We start from the raw sequence: 17,189 nt of genomic DNA on the forward strand, positions 1-17,189 counted from the left end.
CCTGTCTTTTCTTATGTTCCTCTATCAGGGATCCTTTATTATTTTTTGTCTATTTGTTTATCATTCTCTTTCATGTTGAAAGTTTTCCTCAAAGATCTAGTGGTCATTGATTTTTTTTAAGTTTATTTATTTATTTTGAGAGAGAGAGAGAAAACGCAAGTGGGGGAGGGGCAGGGAGCGAGAGAAAGGATCCCAAGCAGGCTCCACACTGTCAGCACAGAGCCCAATGTGGGGCTCGATCCCACAAACCGTGAGATCATGACCTGAGCTGAAATCAAGAGTTGGAGGCTTAACCGACTGAGGCACCCAGGTGCCTCTGGTGGTCATTATTTTTTTTTGCTCACATGGACAAATGAAGCAATAAAAAAGTGATTGGGGCAGCGCCTGGGTGGCTCAGTCGGTTGAGCGTCCAACTTCAGCTCAGGTCATGATCTCACAACTTGTGGGTTCAAGCCCGGCATCGGGCTCTGTGCTGACAGCTCAGAGCCTGGAACCTGCTTCAGATTCTGTGTCCCCCCCTCTCTCTCTGTGCCTCCTCCGCGTGTTCTCTCTCTCTCTCTCTCTCTTAAAAAAAATAATAAACATTAAAAAAATTTTTTTAGTGATTGGGAGCTTCATATAATGAGTAGAGAGCTAGCTATTTTGTTGGGGGGATTCCTAAGGGCAAAAATATTGAAGACTTTTCTCTTGGACCTCTCAGTACCTTTAAAGAATAACACTCCAACTTTTTGGAGCTCATGAAGGATATCACCTGCCTACAGAGCATTCTGTCCACCAGATTGGGGAGGGCACAGGGAGAATCAATTCTATACAAAAATGACTTAATTCATTCTCCCCGCTTCTGCCTCATATCTTATTCATTCTTTGTCAAACCCAGCCTTTATGCAGGGAAGAGTGACTTTCTCTTTCACCGTCTCGCCCCTCTGCAAGTATTCTAAGCTGTGGTTTCTTCCATACTGTTTCATCAGTTACCACTCTTTCAGCTGTTTTCCAGGATTCATCCATGAATGGCCTCCTTTCCCATCCTCTTTATCATCACGAATTTATATCTTTTGTATTCCTCTGCTACTTTGGGATGTACAGGCTATATATGCATGTAATCTTCTATGCAGAAGCTTTCTGGTTTGATGTAGTCTCACTTGTTTATTTCTGCTTTTATTTTATTGCTTGCACATTCTGTGTCATATCCAAAAAGTCTTTGCCAAGACCAATGTGATGGAGCTTTTTCCCTACGTTTTCTTGCAGGAGTTTTTAGGTCTTACATTTAAACGTTTAATCCATTTCGAGTTAATTTTTGTGAATGGTATATTAAAGGGGTCCAGTTTTATTCTTGGGCCTGTGAATATCGCTTTCGCAACAACATTTATTGAAGAGACTATCTTTTCTCCATTGCGTATTTCTTGGCTCCCTTGTCAAATATTAGTTGACCATATACGCACAAATTTATTTCTAGGCTCTTGATTTATTTCTAGGCTTTGGTCTATGTGTCTGTTTTTATGCCAGTACCATACTGCTTTGATTACTACAGTTTTGTAATATAGTTTGAAATCAGGAAGAGTGATGCTATCCACCTTTGTTCTTCTTTCTCAAGACTGCTTGGCTATTCATGGTGTTTTGTGGTTGTATATGAATTTGAGGATATCTTTTCTATTGCTATACAAAATAAGACTTTCTATGCATAGGCCAAGGGTGTCTGATAAAGTTTTTAGTGCAATCAGTTCATTAGGCACCTACCTGTCTTTTCCCCCAAGGCAGTGGTTCTTAATATAAGGAGCTTATTAAAAATACATAATCTCAGTTCTAAGCCCTGCAGGACATCTGGGGTAGAGCCAACATTCTGTATTTTCAAAGAGCTTGCTAGGTAATAAAGCATGGCCCTGGTTAAGAACCACTGACCACGGAAAGGCCAGCAACAGCAAGGCTGAACCACTCTCATTGTCTTTTCTTCCTTGTTCAACTCCTATTATTACTGACTCTAGGGTTACGTGGGAGGCTTTAAGGTGAGTATTTTCAGAGAATAGCTGCTGCATGGCTACCTCAATAAATTTTTTTAATGTTTATTCACTTTTTTGAGAGAGAGAGAGTGTGAATGGGGGAGCAGCAGGGAGAGAGGGAGACACAGAATCTGAAGCAGGCTCCAGGCTCTAAGCTGTCAGCACAGAGCCTGATGCAGGGCTCAAACCCATGACTGTGAGATCATGACCTGAGCCGAAGTTGGATATTTAACTGACTGAGCCATCCAGGAGCCCCTATGGCTACCTCGATAAAAACCCACGAAGCAATTAATAAAACATTGACAGATTTAATCTGTGCTGAGTAAATTCACTTGTCCGAGGTCATCAGTGTGAGTGATGAAGATAGGAACAGTACTTGGACCAATCATCATATGTAGTCCAAGCCAGACGGTACGATCCCTTCTAAATGTCTAAATATATAACAGGAAGGTAAGAAATTATATTATCGCAGTGCTAGTGCTTAGCTACCAGAAAAAAAATATTTCATCCCTGTAAGGATGAAATAAGCAAACTCTGAATTTGAGCAATGTGTACTAGGTTTTACTGGGTGGACAGGTTATTTTTAAAGGGGACTACTAGGGTTCTAATCAAGACAACCTGACATTATTGATTCCCTGTCTTTTTTTTTTTTAATCTTTATTTATTTTTGAGAGAGAGACAGAGACAGAGTGCGAGCAGGGGAGGAACAGAGTGAGGGAGACACAGAATCCGAGGCAGGCTCCAGGCTCCCAGCTGTCAGCCATAGCCTGACGCGGGTCTCGAACTCATGAACCATGAGATCATGACCTGAGCCGAAGTCGGACACTGAACCGACTGAGCCACCCAGGCGCCCCTCACTGTCTTATTTTTAAGGCCTACAAGCCCTTTAGAACTTTGACATTGTCACTCCCACGGGAATCAGAAGTGAGCCAGACAGAGCTGCTGATGTGCAAATGCTAAGAAGGAGATCTTAGACATACCTTCAGTACCAGGGCAGGAGTCTGAGACAGTGGCTAAGAGCACGGGTTTAGAGTCAGACACAGCTGGGCTAAGAGATTAGGCGCCTTCGCTTACTGGTCGTGTGACCTTGAGCCAACAGCCTTGGCAAGGTTCGTTTTTCCCTTCTGTAGTTTCTAAAGCAAACCAAACTCTGTCAGGCTTTGGTGCCTCTTGTATAAGCTGCTCCCTCTGCTTTGAATACAACTCACCTCCTTTCACCCCAACTCCTACTCATCCTTCAGGCTCGAAATCAACACTGCTGCTCTCTGGAAGCCCCGATTCTCCAATCAGAGTTAGGCAACACTCTTCTGTGTCTCCTCCCCAAGTGCCCTAGACACATTTTCAATTAGAATACATTTGCAGTGATTGGTAGTTGGTAAAAATTTGTTCCTTCCATACATTAGGAACCAGCAAACTGGGCCCGTGTGCTACAACTGACCCATGACCTCTTTCTGTGTGGCACTCAAGAATAGTTTTGGCATTTTTATAGAGTTGGTTAAAAAAAAAAAAAAAGAGGAATATGCCATAGAGATCTTGAGTGTCCCACAAAGTCTAAAATATTTACTATCTGGCTTTTTTTTAAGGTTTATTTATTTTTTTTGAGAGAGAGAGAGAGAGAGAGAGCATGCACACAAGCACAAGTTGGGGAGGGGCAGAGAGAGAATCGCCAGCAGGCTCCCTGCTCTCAGCGCGAGAGCGCTAGGAAGGGCTTGATCTCAGGAACCATGAGATCATGACCTGAGCCAAAATCAAGAGCCAGATGCTTAACCAACTGAGCCACCCCACCATCTGGTTCACAGAAAAAGTTTGCTGATCCTTGCCATAGACTGTTAGCAATTTGAGGGTGAGGACTAATTTTCATTTCATTGTATGTCCTACTGCTAACCCAATGCTTGGCACTTAGATGTTTGTTGAATAAAAGAATGAAGTAACTAGTCTAACAGATATTTTTTAAAGTATAATTTATGATACAATCAAAACACAGGTTGGAGCACCTACGTGGCTCAGTTAGTTGAGCGTCCGACTTTGGCTCAGGTCATGATCTCATGGTTCGTGAGTTCAAGTCCCACATCGGGCTCTCTGCTGTAAGCACAGTCTGCTTCGGATCCTCTCTCTGCCCCTCCCCTACTTGCACTCTCCCAAAAATAAATAAATATTTTTTAAAAGTTTAGAACCAAAACACCACTTTATTTTGTCTCCCAGTGTGCAAATAAGACATATTCCATTGGGGTAAATTTTTTCTGACCCTGGATGGAAATTTGGGCAGACCACATGACTTTTTTGTTCATATATATATATATATATATATTTTTTTTTTTTTTTTTGAGAATAAACACTCCTCAGAACACTTGAAGTCACAAAACACACACTTGATTCAGCAATCAGGACATATTCAGTCCAAGATATTAATCAAATTCTTCAGGCTTTACTCAGAGATAACGTCCCCCCTCACACCCCATGCTAAGGCCTATAGACCATGGCTACCTGCTTTTAGAGAAGGAGGGGATGATAGGTTTACTTCTTTCTCTCCCCACTTTCAACCTCCTATTTGGACCCTCACCAGGGCAGAGCAGGAATAGAGAAGAGAGTAAAGGGATTAGTCATTTCTTCCTTGGTAGAATGAATGGCTTCCCATTTTCTGGGTCTCTGGCTCTTTCTTCTTTGGGTTCTTGAAAGTTTTTTTTTTGTTTGTTTGTTTGTTTTTTTTGAGAGAGAGAGAGAGAGAAAGAGAGAGAAACACAAGCAGGGAAGCGTCAGAAAGAGAAGGACACAGAATCTGAAGCAGGCTCCAGGCTCTGAGCTGTCAGCACAGAGCCTGATGTGGGGGCTTGAACCCAGGAACCATGAAGTGATGACCTGAGCAGAAGTTGGACGCTTAACCAACTGAGCCACCCAAGTGCCCCTATTTTAGGGGTTCTTTAAAGGTCCCCATCACTGAGAATCCCTCTCCTACAATTTGGGAGACCTGGGTTGATGCATTTCTATTCAGGTTGGTAGTTTACAACTCCTTCCTCAGTCCCTAAGAATCTAAAAGCTATTTTTAGATTAGTCCCTAAGAATCTCCAGCTATTTTTTGCTGGGGTCTCTCTACCCCTTTAGGTGGCTCTATTAGACAGGGTCCAGGATGAACCCACCTTGGCTTTCGCTATTGCATAACCCCCATTTGGCTCCCAGGAAACACTCAAACATCCTCTGCCCTGACAAATTCTGGGAATGCCAGCCAATCCCAACAAAGTCAACCCTGTCCTCCTGCCAAGGGCCACATTAGCTTTCTCAGAATGGAGTACAGCCCCAATCCTCTGCCTCCACTGTCAGGAACAAAAGTCAAGTTCTCTGAATGGTCTGGTGATACACCCTCTCGCTAGAGTTGAAATGAAGGAGGTAACATATCCCTTAATCCCAGCACGCCTGTGGAAGGTGGTATGGAGTCTTAGCCTGGCATCAGACACCTCTAAAGAAATGTATTCACGAGTTTTCTCTCCCACTCTCCTCCACAATCTGACTTCTTTTTATTTCTTGGAACCTGTTCTGGAGCATTTCCTTCATAAGTTCTGTATATGATAACCTGACTTTGGAATTTCCCATCCATTGTAGGGGCACCTATTATGTCTTCCTGGAAACCTGAATTTTATTTATTTTATTATTACTTTTTTTTAATTTTCAAGAGAGCGTGTGAGCGGGGAAGAGGGGGCACAGCCAGAGATAGAATCTTAAGCAGGCTCCATGCTAGCCTGACATGGGACTCGATCCCACCACCCTGGCATCATGACCTGAGCCGAAATCATGGGTCAGTCACTCAATCGACTGAGCCACCCAGGTGCTCCAGAAACTTGAATTTTATTTTTTTTTATTTTTTTTTTAAATTTTTAACGTTTATTTATTTTTGAGACAGAGAGAGACAGAGCATGAACGGGGGAGGGGCAAAGAGAGAGAGGGAGACACAGAATCGGAAGCAGGCTCCAGGCTCTGAGCCATCAGCCCAGAGCCCGACACGGGGCTCGAACTCACGGACTGCGAGATCGTGACCTGAGCTGAAGTCGGACGCTTAACCGACTGAGCCACCCAGGCGCCCCAAGAAACTTGAATTTTAACATCACGTTATCTAGAGCTTATTTTGTTCTAATTAGGTAAGAAAAAAATGGACTGCCCCTGGTAAAATCTTATATTCAAATAGCCTTATTCTCTTTTGACATCTAAAACTTGAAATGGCAACATTCACGTTTACTCAGCATCTACCATGTAGTACATGCTTTAGAGATATTTTCTCATATAATCCTCGTGATGATAGTCTTTGCCACTTTTACAGATGAGAAAATCCAGTCTCAAAAAATTGACTTTCTCAAGGTAACGCAGAAAATGCAGATCAGATCTGAGGCTGAAACCCATGTCTATCTGACTTCAAAATCGTGGTCCGTTTGTTAACACTATAACCTTCGATCTTGTCCACTGAACTACCCCAAATGGCAGAATAGGAGTGAACGTGTATCCCCAGGGAGCACCGGGCAGCCTGAAGAAGCCCCGCAGAATGTCTCTGAAGTCTCATGCTTGACTAAAAACGCATACAAAATGTGCGTTTTATTCAACGTGTTGTCATATAAACCACATCAAAAATTATCACTCAAATGACCTATGCTCTCCTTGTCTGAATCTTCAAGGAAAATTAATCCTCTAGCAAGATGCATTGTGTTTATCCTGTAGTTTTGTGAATCGTGAGTGTACCACTGCAGTGTGAGTGACCCCAGCATCATCCATAAGGTATTAGACTAGCCGGCAAAGCATTGAGGATTTGCAGCAGAGCCTCTACCCATTGTAACCGCTAGAATTTGGAAAACGAAAAGAGAAGATGCAAGGCTTGTCAGGGAGAATTTGGGGAGAAAGGGAAAGCACCGAAGTAATTTCTTAAAAATTGGCATAACACTATTATTATTATTATATACTATCATTATTATACTACTATTATTGTTATATACAATTATTAATTCCATAACAAAATTTGCTGATGACCATGAGTTATTGGATGAACAGTGCACTAATAATGTTATAATACTGGAAAAGTCAGGAGACCATTCAGCTGTTCTTAACCTGTAGGCCATGGAGCATGGAAATTATATGCCTATTTTTGAGGGAAGGGAAGGTCCACAGCTTTTACTAGGTTCACAACGGAATCCAAGACCCAGAGACAGTTAAGAACCACTGCTTCAGGGAGAAGAGCAGAGAATTGGGGATCGCACTGCCTTGTTTTCAAATACTTGCTCCAAGCTTACTAAATTGCATGATATGCCTTCTCCCTGAGCCTCAGTTTCCTTATTTGTAAAATGAGGATAATAATACCCAAGTCATACGGTTGTTGTGAGGGTTAAATGAAATTCCCTACATTAATTGCTTGAACAGAGTAGGCACTCAAGAAATGTTAATCCCCTTGCTCCTGCCACAATATATATAACACAGTAGGGACATTTAAACTACAGGTGGATAAGGGGCACCTGGGTGGCTCAGTCAGTTAAGCATCCGACTCTTGATCTCGGCTCAGGTGATCTCACGCTTTGGGAGTTCAAGCCCCACTTTGGGCTTTGTGTTGACAGCATGGAACCTGCTTGGGATTCACTGTCTCCCTCTGCCTCCCTCTCTTTCAAAAATAAATAAACACTACAAATAAAATAGAGGCGCCTGAGTGGCTCAGTCGGTTAAGCGTCTGACTTCAGCTCAGGTCATGATCTCCCAGCTCAAGTGGGTTTGAGCCCCTCATCAGGCTCTGTGCTGACAGCTCAGAGCCTGAAGCCTGCTCCGGATTCTGTGTCTCCCTTTCTTTCTGCCCCTCCCCCGCTGGTTCTCTCTCTCTCTCTGTCTCTCTCTCTCTCTCAAAAATAAATGAACATTAAAAAATTTTTTTGGTTGATGGGAGAGGGGAAAGTGGGTGATGGGCACTGAGGAGGGCACCTGTTGGGATGAGCACTGGGCGTTGTATGGAAACCAATTTGACAATAAATTATATTTAATATAAATAAATAAATAAATAAATAATTTTTAAAACTCTGAAAAAAATTTTAATAAAATAAATTACAGGTAGATGTACCATTTATAATGGAACATATACCCTGGATAAATACACTTTCTTCAAAGATATTCTACCTAATGCTCAGACCTGAATTCCAAAACTGATGTTACATTTCCACACACACACACAGATTATTCAGTTGGTGCAAAAAAAAAAAAGTTTCCCAAATCTGGGCACACACATATGCATACATGCTATTCGTAAAGATGAAATTATTCAAATACCACGCTCCGTGCTGGCATGTTCCGTTTCAATTCTGAGCATTGATTACCATAAGACCTCGGCTGAGAAACCTCTTGAATCCAGCAAGGGATCTGACCCGCTTGGGTAACCTATGAAGAAGCTTTTGGCAAGACAGGGAGGCTTCGCTATTCCTACAGCTTCATGAGGAAGCCTCGAAGGGGTTAAAGTGGAAGGCTTACACAAACTTTGCCTCTCCGCTTCTCCCTTATCTCCTCCCTCTCTGGCTCTGCTCTCCGCCCGGCTAAGGCAGAGCAGAGCTGAATCACACTACCTTTCCCCGCATCCTCTAAACTGTTGCCTGCGAAAGAGGGACCGGGGACTGAACTGTTCAGACTGCTTCCATTCAAGGGTTCCGGACGGTATATACGCATCCAAGCAGACACTTCTCTTGGCTCTTTTGGAGTTTAAAAGGCGCAGGCATCCGACACTGCGGCTGTAAGTGGCAACTGGCGTTTCAAGTAACTAATCCAAGGTGCTTTTCTGTGTTGGCGCCGGCAAGGTCGGACTCTTTGGGAGGACGAGAGAGAAAGCATACTTTGCACGCACACTGTCCTGCTTCTCTGGCAAACTGAGGCTTTCGTTCTGTTTTCCAGATTTGCCAGAGATGTTCCTGAACAAGTTGCCTGGCGGTGCAAGCTTCAAAAGGGATACTTAAATGGCCAGCCCCATTTCGTCCCGTAAGCCAGGAAAGGTAAGAGAGATTTGGAAATCTTATGATGTTATTATTTGTTATTCATGGTGAAATGAGCGGCATTATCTTATTTATGGGCAGGTGTGACGAGTAGGCACCGTCTGCAGCAGGAGAGACAGCAACTCTCACTTGAGAAAGCTTATTACCTAATGGCTCTAGCCGTTGAAGCTTTTGCTGCTCGAATTGTTTTTCCATAGGCTGATGTGAAACCAGATACTCTAAGAGCCTCTACCTCCCTTAGTTATCTCTCCCCTACACCGGGCGGATAAATACAAACGGGACGGGTTAACCCCTGCAAGCCATTGCAATGGATAGTTTCGACTTTCTCTGGCCGAAGAAATACCAATCTGATTTGGGTGGTCCAGGCAGAACTTTGTTGCTCCTAATTCGAAACAAGCTTCGCCCCAGGGATCCCTTTCAGGATTGATGGATGGAAAGCCCCACATTCCCTTCATGATCTGGGTGTGTTCATTATTTTACTTCTGTGAAGGTATATGTATTATGCTGATGTCAAACACTATTACCCAGTACTTGGCAGTTTGAGGTTCATCACCAAAACAGAACGAGTGTTTTTTTTTTTTAACTACCGAGGGAGTTCTATTTACCAAGTTGATGACAACACATGCAGTGAGAAAGCCAAAGGTGCATTTGCATCTCTTGTGGGCATTTTGATTTACATTAGAAGTGAAGGAAAGCAGATGTTCAGGCTAATGTTGGACATTGGACCATTATTAAATTAATCCCTTTCCCTCTGCGGTTCCCCCAAACTCCCCTCCCCATTTCTTTTCTTCCTCCCTCCTTTCACAATGTTTTCCTGCTTCCCTATTTTTATCTCTACTTCTTTTTTTAAGTTTTTATTTATTTATTTATTTGGGGGGTTGGGCAGACAGAGAGGGAGGGAGAGAATCCTAAGCAGGCTCTGCACTGTCAGCACGGAGCCCGACGTGGGGCTCGAACCCACAAACCGTGAGATCGTGACCTGAGCAGAAACCAAGTCGGACGCTCAACCGGCTGAGCCACCCAGTTGCCCCTGTCTCTACATCTTACTCACTCATTCTTTCTTTCCTGTTATTCACACAACCCTCATCTTCTTCCTCCTCACATTTCCTTCCTTTCCTCCTCTCACTTTCTCTCTATCCCCCCTTCTTCCCCGCTGCCCCCCGAATTCCTTACCCTTTTCCTATCCCCCACTCTCCTCCTTATCCCTGCATAGCTTTCAACCACTCTTACAAAAACTAGAGACTAATTCTTATTTTATAAGTTTCCCGGAAAGGATTGTGCGATACTCAAATTGTATAAGGGTCTTTCCATGAAAATTGGATCCTTCAGAATCAACAGAATTTCAATATCTTTTAAAATCGCGTGGGGCCTTTTCTTCCCAAATGGTGCAGGGCTTTTAGCAGAGCAATCACATTCTCCGTGCAACTCATTAGTGCGTTAGCAAAGAGAGCTCTGGCAATCCTGTTCAGAAAGCTTTTATGAGAAGTTGTCACAGATGCAGGACCAGAGTAACAAAGAGGATTCCTCAATACCTAACTTTTCCTTTACTCACTTCACAATCCTTAACAGGTTTCAGAAATTTAATCAGTAGACCTCTCTGAATTCACCAGGGTGTTTGGTCTCCTGCAGACTATAGAGGTTTCAGGAATATGTGATTAGTTGGTCTTCCAAACCCTCAAATGGGATGTGTAAAGAAACTGAGAACTGTACATGAGATCACTGTTCTCCACACCTTCTCCAAGCTTCACAGAATTCTAATATTTAATAAATATTCGCACCTAAGGAAGATTCGGGGTCGAAGGGTCGGAGGAGGCAGACAATGTATTATCAATTGTGACTGAAAAGCCTCTATAGACAAAATTAAACTTTCTAAAATTTCAGGCGGCAATCCCACCCCATGTAGTTTTCCTTTCAAATCATGTAACTGATCGTAACTCAAGAGCAAAGTTTCTGACAACGTGATTATTTCTTAATTCCAGATTATAACCGGGAGTCTAGTTTCCTTTGCACAACGAGGTATGGGGAGTGGGGAAGAGGAATGAAAAGAAAAGGGAGTTTCGGACTCGCCCCAAAGTATATTAGCAATGAGAACAAAGAGAAGACTATGCTTCTCTTCCAGCTGTCAGTGCTAAGTGCATTTCCTCCTGTCCATGCATTTATTCACTAATTATCGAACAGCTACTGTGAGCAAGGTTAAGGGATAGAATGTTGAAAAAGATCCTCAAGGGGTTTATAAATTGTGATTTGGGGGGAAACACAGGAAATAGATATTTGTAACATGAGGCGAATGTAACCTCTCTGGGAGAGATACAAAGCATGTGGGAATTAGGATTTGGATGGGGAAATTAAGGTCAGTTTCATGAGCCGAACCATGGAGGATGGTAGCATTTGCCCAAATGGAGAAATGTGAAGATGAAAGGAACTGGTCAAATAAAAACATGGAGGCACGGAAGTAGATGACAGTGAACATTACAGCTTAGTTGGAAAGGAGGGTAGTGGAAGGATGTAGGTCAGCCAGGACCCGGGCATGGCCGCCCTTGAATGCCAAGCTAAGGAGAATGGAGGAAAGTCCCAAAGCAATTAGGATCCTCCAAGGCAATATGCGGGCTTCCAAAACTTTACTCCTTTTTCATTCTATTTGAGTAGGTGTGAATAAATCATATAGCTTGACACTTTTTTACGAAGTTAAAAATAAAACTAAGCAACATATTGCTTAGGCATAGGTGTGTGTGTGTGTGTGTGTGTGTGTGTGTGTGTGTAAATAAAAGCAAGGTAATGACTCACAAAATTCAGAGTATTGATTGTTTGGGAGGATGAGTAGGTAGCAGGATGAGATGGGGTGGAGCATAGGTAGATGTCCAAAGAAATTATTAGTTGTTCTCAATCTTGAAGTGGGTGAGTGTTTTTCACAGGTGTTTGTCCATCAGCTTATTAAATAAGCAAATAAAAGAGGCCCTGGAGGCACCTGGGTGGCTGAGTCGGTTAAGTATCTGACTTCAGCTCAGGTTATGATCTCTTGGTTCATGAGTTCGAGCCCCACATCAGGCTTTCTGCTGTCAGCACAAAGCCTGCTTTGGATCCTCTGTCCCCGTCTCTCTCTGCCCCTCCCCTGCTGGTGCTCTCTCTCTGTCTCTCTCAAAATAAATAAGTAAACTTTTAAAATTTTTCAAAAAAATTGCACCCATGATGGCAACGTGCCATAAACCAAGGAGTATGACTTATCCAAACCTGTACTTGAGTTACTCCAATGTCAAAGAGGCATCTCGCACTTGACTTGCACTAGCAGTGAGTGAGTTATCTTCCTTCCACTTCTCTCTTGGAGGGCAGGTGAAAAAGTGATGCCTCTGTCTGGGCTGCCCGGGACTGTCAGAGTCCTGAACCTGAAGTGCTCTCTCGAGTTTGTAGAGTGGTGTTTCTCAGCCCTGGCTGCGTATCAAAATCACCTGTAGAGCTTTAAGCATTACAGATGTTCATGCCCCCACGCCGACCTACTGAATCAGAGCTTCTGGAGGGAGGACCCAGGTACATACATTTTCAAAAAGCTTTTTATAAGCGATCCTGAGGGCAGCAGGAACTAGAAACCATTCCTTGCAGAGTGTGCTTAGAAATTCTAAGTGGCTAGCTTGTCACAAAGGACAGATTTCAGGGTCCTATCGATACCCAGAGATTCCGATCTAAAAAGCAAGGGAAAGGACCTGGAAGTCTGCATTTGTAGTAAGCATCTCCAGGTGAGTCTGATGAAGGGACTTCCTGGGACCACAGTGAGAAACATTGCCCCAAAGGTTCCAAAACACTAGGGACTCTGGGTGATTACTCTGTGTACTCGTTTCCTAGGGCTGCCATAAACAAACTACCACAAACTAGGTGGCTTCAAACAACAGCAGTGTATTCTCTTAGGTCTGGAGGCTAGAAGTCTGAAATCAGGGCATCAGCAGGGCCACGTTCTCTCTGCAATCTGTAGGGTAAAGTCTTTCCTTGGCTCTTCTAGTTTCTGGGGTCTGCTGGCAATCCCTGGCAATCCTTGGCTTGGAGATGCAGCACTCCAATCTCTGTTTCTGTCTTCCCTTCTTTTCTTTTTTTTTAGTGTTAATTTATTTTTGAGAGAGAGAGAGAGAGAGAGAGCAAGCAGGGGAGTGGCAGAGAGAGAGGGAGACACGGAATCCAAAGTAGGCTCCAGGCTCTGAGCCATCAGCACAGAGCCGACATGAGGCTTGAATTCATGAACGTCGAGATCATGACCTGAGCCGAAGTCAGATGTTTAACCGACTGAGCCACCCAGGTGCCCCTCTCTCTTCCCTTCTGATAAGGACACCAGTCGTATCGGATTAGGGCTAACTTAATGACCTCATTTTAACTGGAGCGCATCTACAAAGACCCTATGTCCAAATGAGGTCACATTCACAGGTACCAGGTGGTAGGACATCAACATATCTTTGGAGGAGACACAGGTCACCCCATAACACTGTTTTAAATAGTTTTTTTCTTTTTTCTTTAAAAAAATGTTTTTAACATTTACTTATTTGTGTGAGAGAGAGAGAGAGAGAGAAGACACAGAATCCGAAGCAGGCTCCAGGATCCAAGCTGTCAGCACAGAGTCTGACGCGGGGCTTGAACTCACACACCATGAGATCATGACCTGAGCCAAAGTTGAATGCTTAACCAATTGATCCACTCAGGTGTCCCTTAAATATATATATATATTTTTAAGTAGGTCCCCAGGGGTGCCTGGGTGGTTCGGTTGATTAAGCATCCGAATTCAGCTCAGGTCATGATCTCACAGTTCTTGAGTTCGAGCCCCGTGTCGGACTCTGTGCTGACAGCTGGGAGCCTGGAGCCTGCTTCAGATCTGTCTCTCCCTCTCTCTTTGCCCCTCCCCTGCTCACACTCTGTCCATGTCTCTGTCTCTCTCTGTCTCTCTCTCAAAAGTAAATACGTGTTAAAAATTTAAAAATAAATAAATAAATAAAGTAGGGCCCAAACCACCAATAAGACTGATTAGCTATGTTCTTTGGCTCGGATATCTGGAGAAAAAGACCTACACTTAGTTACCTTTCAAAGCTCAGTGTACAAAGAATCACTTGAAAAGCTTGGGCCCGGGATTCATATTCCTGGGTCTTGATCCAAGATACCAGAATTCAGGATAAAGGATATGTACTGTGATTGTCTTTTCTACTTATTAGTGGATCAGAAATCAAAAGAAATGTACCTTTACGTTGTGCAAACGTGTCTCCTCGACCACTGCTCCAAAGACAGTAGAAGGATACCCTGTCTCTTTGCTCATGTTTCTTGTGAGCCAGGTGCCTCTGCATGGGTGGTAGGGCAGTGGGTAGGCAGACTGAGACTCATCCAGATTCCAGAAAGTATAGTAATGTGGACTAGTAAATATAAAGTTTAAGTGCTTCCAGGCTGGGGGCAAAATTCAAGACTATTGGAAGGGTAATGTGATTGTTGGAGCCGTTTCTATTTACTCTTCTTTGGTATGTTGACAAGAGACAAAACTAGGCTACACTGTCAGCTCTCTGTTAACAGCACGCAAAGAAGTTTGATGGGTGATGGAGGTTTATTTTGTTTATTTTAGTCACCCAGACTCAGAATTCATGTTCACAACGACAAGCCAAATCATTTTTGGAAGACTTCAACAGTAAATAGTTGACCCCATTTACACACTGGAATGTTTTCGCCAAGAAAGACAAGGTTCTGTCTTTGCCAATAATCAAAGATACAGTTATTTGCTCGGGAGCAGACACGCCCTCTCGATCCCTTCAGATCTACAAATACTGAAAAAAATAGTATATCCTCTATCCACAGACCTAAATGAGAGAGAAAGGCCATAAAAACAAAATTGGGGGAGGCCTGCATTCCTAAAAATTCCATGATTTGTTAAAGCGACCCACGGCACTGGGACCTAGAGTTTGAAAAAATGAATCCTTAGATTTAGGTCTTCGTTATTTTATTTTATTTTTTTTAAGTAGGCTTTGTGCCCAACACGGGGCTTGAACTCATGACCCAGAGATCAAGAGTCGCATGCTTTACCGACTGAGCCAGCCTGGTGCCCCTAGGCCCCGTTTATTTTAATGCTAGGGTTTCTTGGGTAAGCCAGAGCAGCAGTTCTCATCCTGGCTACACTTGACAGCCATTTGTGAGCTTTTAAAAAATACCAGTGTTTGGGGCATCCGGGTGGCTCAGCTGGTTAAGTGTCACACTCTTGATCTCGGCTCGGGTCATGATCTCACGGTTTGCGGGTTTGAGCCCACATCGGGCTCTGTCCTGGCAGGGCAGAGCCTGCTTGGGATTCTCTCTCTCTCTCTGCCCCTCCCCCACTTGCGCTGTCTCTGTCTCTTTCACAATAAATAAATAAACTTAACAAAACATACCAGTGTTTGGACCCCACCTCAGACCGATAAAATCTGACTCTCTAGAGTGCTCTCCAGGCCCCTACTGTGGAGATTATGGTTTAGAAAGTCGATGTTGGGGCCCTTGGTCTATACTTTATTATCTCAGGTAAATCTTATGATCAATTAGTTTGGAAAACACTCTCCTAATCTAGCCTAGTTATTAGTTGCTGTTCAGTGATCCGAATTTTTCTTTTCTTTAATAGCCATGTACCACATAGAAAGAAGCATTCAAATTGAAAACTCAGAATATCCTTTTAAAACGAATTTGCCGTTTCGCAAACGTTTTGCAATATATCTGTTAATTTGTCTTTCAAAAGAAATTGCCATCTGTTTCTCTTAGATACCTGAATCTTTTATTTCTGTTTTTGATTTTCAGGAATATAAATCTGTTGAAGAATCTTAAGAGTCAAATCTTCTGAGCCTAGACATACTGCTGTCAGCATCTCTTGAGACCTCCTCCTTCTGAGAATTCCCAGGTCTGACCACACTTTTCCCTCCAGCCTACAGTGAGGGACGTCAACACACATCCTCTAGACTTCCAGCCCTCGAGCTGTGGCAGCTGGGGCAGGAATCTTACAAGCTCCATCCTTAGGGGAGATTCAGAAAGACAAGAAGGGTGAAAAGTCAGATATGCTGAGTCTGAAACATACAAAAGCCTTTAGAACGGCTCCTCACAGAAGAACCCAAGTAAATCCACATAATTAGTGCACATATTTAGATGAGCTATACATAAAACAGAAAGCCTTTCTCCCTCTATCAAAACAGAGTAAAAAGTCTGATTTAATACTCAGAGATTCTTGTCCCCATGCCAGTATTATAAAGCAGTTTCGCCGCATTTGTTTCAATCTGTGTAAGAGTAGGACTGTGGAAAATAAAAGACTTATTTGTATATTATTTTTTTTAATGATTAAGAATTTCCGATGAAACCTGTGTAAGAGAGGGGTGCTGTGCTGGAGGACAGAGCGTGGCAATTGCCAAATTAGAACATCACCATTTTCTTGCCTGTGCGCTACTGACGGGGTCCGGGTCGTGATTGCTTTGCATGAGATTGTTAGAACACCTCCAGGATACTCAGAGACAGTCTATGTGGCTGTGGAATGCCTCGAGGGCAATAGAAAGCAAATAGAAGCAGGTACCGACTGAAGTCTTGAGTGATGACGGAGGTGCATTTCAAGTACCATGGAAATCTCACTGGCCGCGCCCATTTCCCCACCCTGGCAACAGAGGTTGATAACACTTCCGATAAGTATTCCAACCTCTACATGTATGTGGGCTTATTCCTGAGCCTCCTAGCCATTCTCCTCATCCTGCTCTTCACCATGCTCCTTCGGCTCAAACATGTCATCTCACCCATCACTTCCGAGAGCACAGAAAGCGTTCCTCAATTCACAGATGTAGAGATGCAGAGTCGGATCCCCACTCCTTAAAGCCGGGATGAATATGAGCTTTAGTGGATCTCAGTGAACCCTTCTATGGTGATGTCCAGGAAATTTTCTTTTGTTGCATGTGGCTTCCCATGGAGGGAATCAACAAGTTGTTTATTTATTTAACAAGCTGTTCATGTATTTTGTGTGTGTGTGTGTGTGTGTGTTCTTCTTGATCTTGATTCTGTTTGTGGGCTATCTAAGAGGCTTAAGACTCACTCTTTGCCAGAAATAAAGGAAATGGCAGCTGGTTGGGAGGGCAGGTTTCCATAGTAACCAAAGAGAGCCTGGGCCGTGAGCAAACCTCAGACCACAGAAATTCATATGCAGCTATTGTAAAATTCACAGGATCCCTGGAAGCTCCAAGAACAAGAAAAATCTGCTCTC

At 43.3% G+C, this 17,189-nt stretch overlaps 1 protein-coding gene across 1 annotated transcript; it reads left to right on the forward strand.

The window, feature by feature from the left end:
• Positions 1-16,532: 16,532 nt before the first annotated feature.
• SERTM2 (serine rich and transmembrane domain containing 2) lies at positions 16,533-16,858 on the forward strand. Its single transcript, XM_049644896.1, has one exon. The coding sequence runs from the start codon at positions 16,533-16,535 to the stop codon at positions 16,803-16,805; it is 273 nt and encodes a 90-aa protein (XP_049500853.1). The 3' UTR covers positions 16,806-16,858.
• The last annotated feature ends 331 nt before the right edge of the window (positions 16,859-17,189 follow it).

Source organism: Panthera uncia, chromosome X (genome assembly GCF_023721935.1).
Source record: "Panthera uncia isolate 11264 chromosome X, Puncia_PCG_1.0, whole genome shotgun sequence".
NCBI classification, from domain to species: domain Eukaryota; kingdom Metazoa; phylum Chordata; class Mammalia; order Carnivora; family Felidae; genus Panthera; species Panthera uncia.

Coding starts and splice junctions, on each gene's coding strand:
- SERTM2 (XM_049644896.1), top strand. CDS start 16,533: ATGACGGAGGTGCATTTCAAGTACCATGGAAATCTCACTGGCCGCGCC.